Source organism: Anneissia japonica, unplaced genomic scaffold, assembly GCF_011630105.1.
Source record: "Anneissia japonica isolate Jap-2015-1 unplaced genomic scaffold, ASM1163010v1 scaffold287941_len684077_cov200, whole genome shotgun sequence".
In the NCBI taxonomy this organism is placed as follows: Eukaryota; Metazoa; Echinodermata; class Crinoidea; order Comatulida; family Comatulidae; genus Anneissia; species Anneissia japonica.
In genome coordinates this window covers 217,376-219,723 of record NW_022713799.1, presented here as the reverse complement: position 1 = coordinate 219,723, position 2,348 = coordinate 217,376, and the positions used below count along the sequence as shown (strand labels likewise).

The window sequence follows — 2,348 nt, the reverse complement described above, 5'->3', positions numbered from 1 at the left end:
GTATTTATATATTTATGTATTTATATATGTATTTATATTTTAATATTTTTATATATAAATATATAGATATATATAAATATATATATATAATAAAACACGTAAAGATACATATATATATATAATAAAACACGTGAAGATATATATATATATATATATATATATATATATATATATATATAAAACTTTATCCTATCAATGATTGTATTCTTGTACGCCAAGTTATTACGGGCTTCACAATTTATAAGGTGAGCGTAGAACTGCCTAGGAAACGAGTTATTTAAAATCTGAAAAAGCTGGACAAACCTATAGCATTGATCAGATATTCTATCTTCGGGTCCCCAAGTGCGATTAGTAAGGCTGATGATCTCCAGTAGTGTTTAAGTCCGAAAAATGATTTTAACAGTTGAAACTTGTCTAACTCACTACGTAATGTCTTAGACATGTTAACACATTGACAGCCATAGGAAAGAATTGGCGACAGGTTAGTATTCCTGACATGAGATTTAACATCAGTGGAAGTACCGTTTTTGCATAAGCCCACGCCCTGTAGTAAGAAAATGCACGCTGGAATTTCCGGATTCATGTAAATGTAAATCTGGTTTAAGACTACTAGAAAGATCAACGTTTATGTGGAATATTGGTACAATTACAATACTATACAATATTCCGGCAACAAACAAAATACAATTCTATAATTCATGTCTTCTAAATAAGTAGCAAAAAATAGAGGAAACTGAAGTAAAAAAAAAAGAAAAAAAAAGAAGTTATATGATTACGATTATACCCATATTCAAAAAAGGCGATCGTTGTGATTTAAATAATTATAGAGGGATTGTGTTAGACTCTTGTGTTGCGAAGATATGTTTTAGTAGTTAACCTACCACTGGCAGGCGGTGCCTTCTCGAAGAGCATGACATACAAAAAGACAGAAGATGCGAGGACCATATCCATATGCGTGCTGTTAAGTAAAGTACCGTATTTCACACCACCTGGCTAAGTAAACATATATACTCATACCACTCCACTCTTCTCATCCAGCACCTGATGATCGCATATAGCGTGAAACTTTAAGTAGTGCAAACCTCAACCGAAGGTTTTCCTGTTTTTATCTAAAATATAATAATAATAATAATAATAAAAAAAATAATAATAATAATAATAATAATAGAGACATTGATAAAATCAAATAACACGGTTGACGTATTGGAGGAACGTAAGTATTTTATTGCACACGAATATTTCGTATTGGAGGAACGTAAGTATTTTATTGCACACGAATATTTCGACCTGTCCTCAGAACTTTCTCAACGTGAATGAACAAAAACATTACAAAGTAGGTAAACCATGAGCATTTTATCAATGTCTCTATTATTATTATTATTATTTATTTTACTGGAAACATACGTGCTCGCAATCACATTGATGCCTATTCTCTCTCTCTCTCTCTCCCTCTCTCTCTCTCCTCTATATATATATATATATATATTATATATATATATATATATTATATATATAGACAAATAGCATATATTTAATAATACACATATGTATCGCTGCAGCATTTTATATAAAAATAGCGATGTTGCAATAATTTTGTTTTTATTTCACAGTTTAACAAATTATTTTTGCGGGTATACGATGCATCTTAATCAGAATTTGGAATTAATACCTGCAGGAGAAAATGTAATGGAATCAGAGCTAATACATATTCATGATTAACTGAGGTAACTAACAAATTAAGTCCATCCATGTTTGGTCATGAGATTATTACATTAATGACAAGCTCGATCAATCCTGTACACATCGACTATCACCTGATGATATAATATTTTGTTTAATTAAGACAAAATCGGTTCGCTAATGTTTTCGTGATGACAGCGAAAATTACGACAAGCAAATAACTTAATATAATTTTTATTCATAACAATACACACAGCTCAGTGAACACGTTTGTTCAGGTGTTCTGCAAGTCAACCATCAATGATTATATTTCGTCCTCTTAAATTTTTTTACACTCTATTTTACACTTCTATTCAGATCCCTTCTTCATATTGTATATCGCGAATCGCACGTACTGGACACGCCGTGATATGAACATTCATTTTTTTTGGCAAATGTACATCATAACAATATAAGCCTAAAAAAAGTGAAATTGTGAACCATTTACAGTTTTGTATAATACCGTACATTATATACAATACGTAATTAGAATTAGCCGTGTTAGTTGTATAATAATATCGCACGAATTACAACAATATAAGCACTCTGGACTAACTTTACATATGACTATATATATACCGTATAGATATATATATATATATATATATATATATATATATAGGCCTATA

The 2,348-nt window shown here is 30.0% G+C and overlaps 1 protein-coding gene across 1 annotated transcript in view; it reads right to left on the bottom strand.

Moving 5' to 3' along the window:
• Positions 1-1,645: 1,645 nt before the first annotated feature.
• Positions 1,646-2,348, bottom strand: part of LOC117108781 — a 7,189-nt gene continuing 6,486 nt past the window's right edge. The window contains exon 4 of the mRNA XM_033250929.1: positions 1,646-1,669. Within this exon, the coding sequence (XP_033106820.1) occupies positions 1,646-1,669 (24 nt within the window). The remainder of the gene's footprint in view (positions 1,670-2,348) is intronic.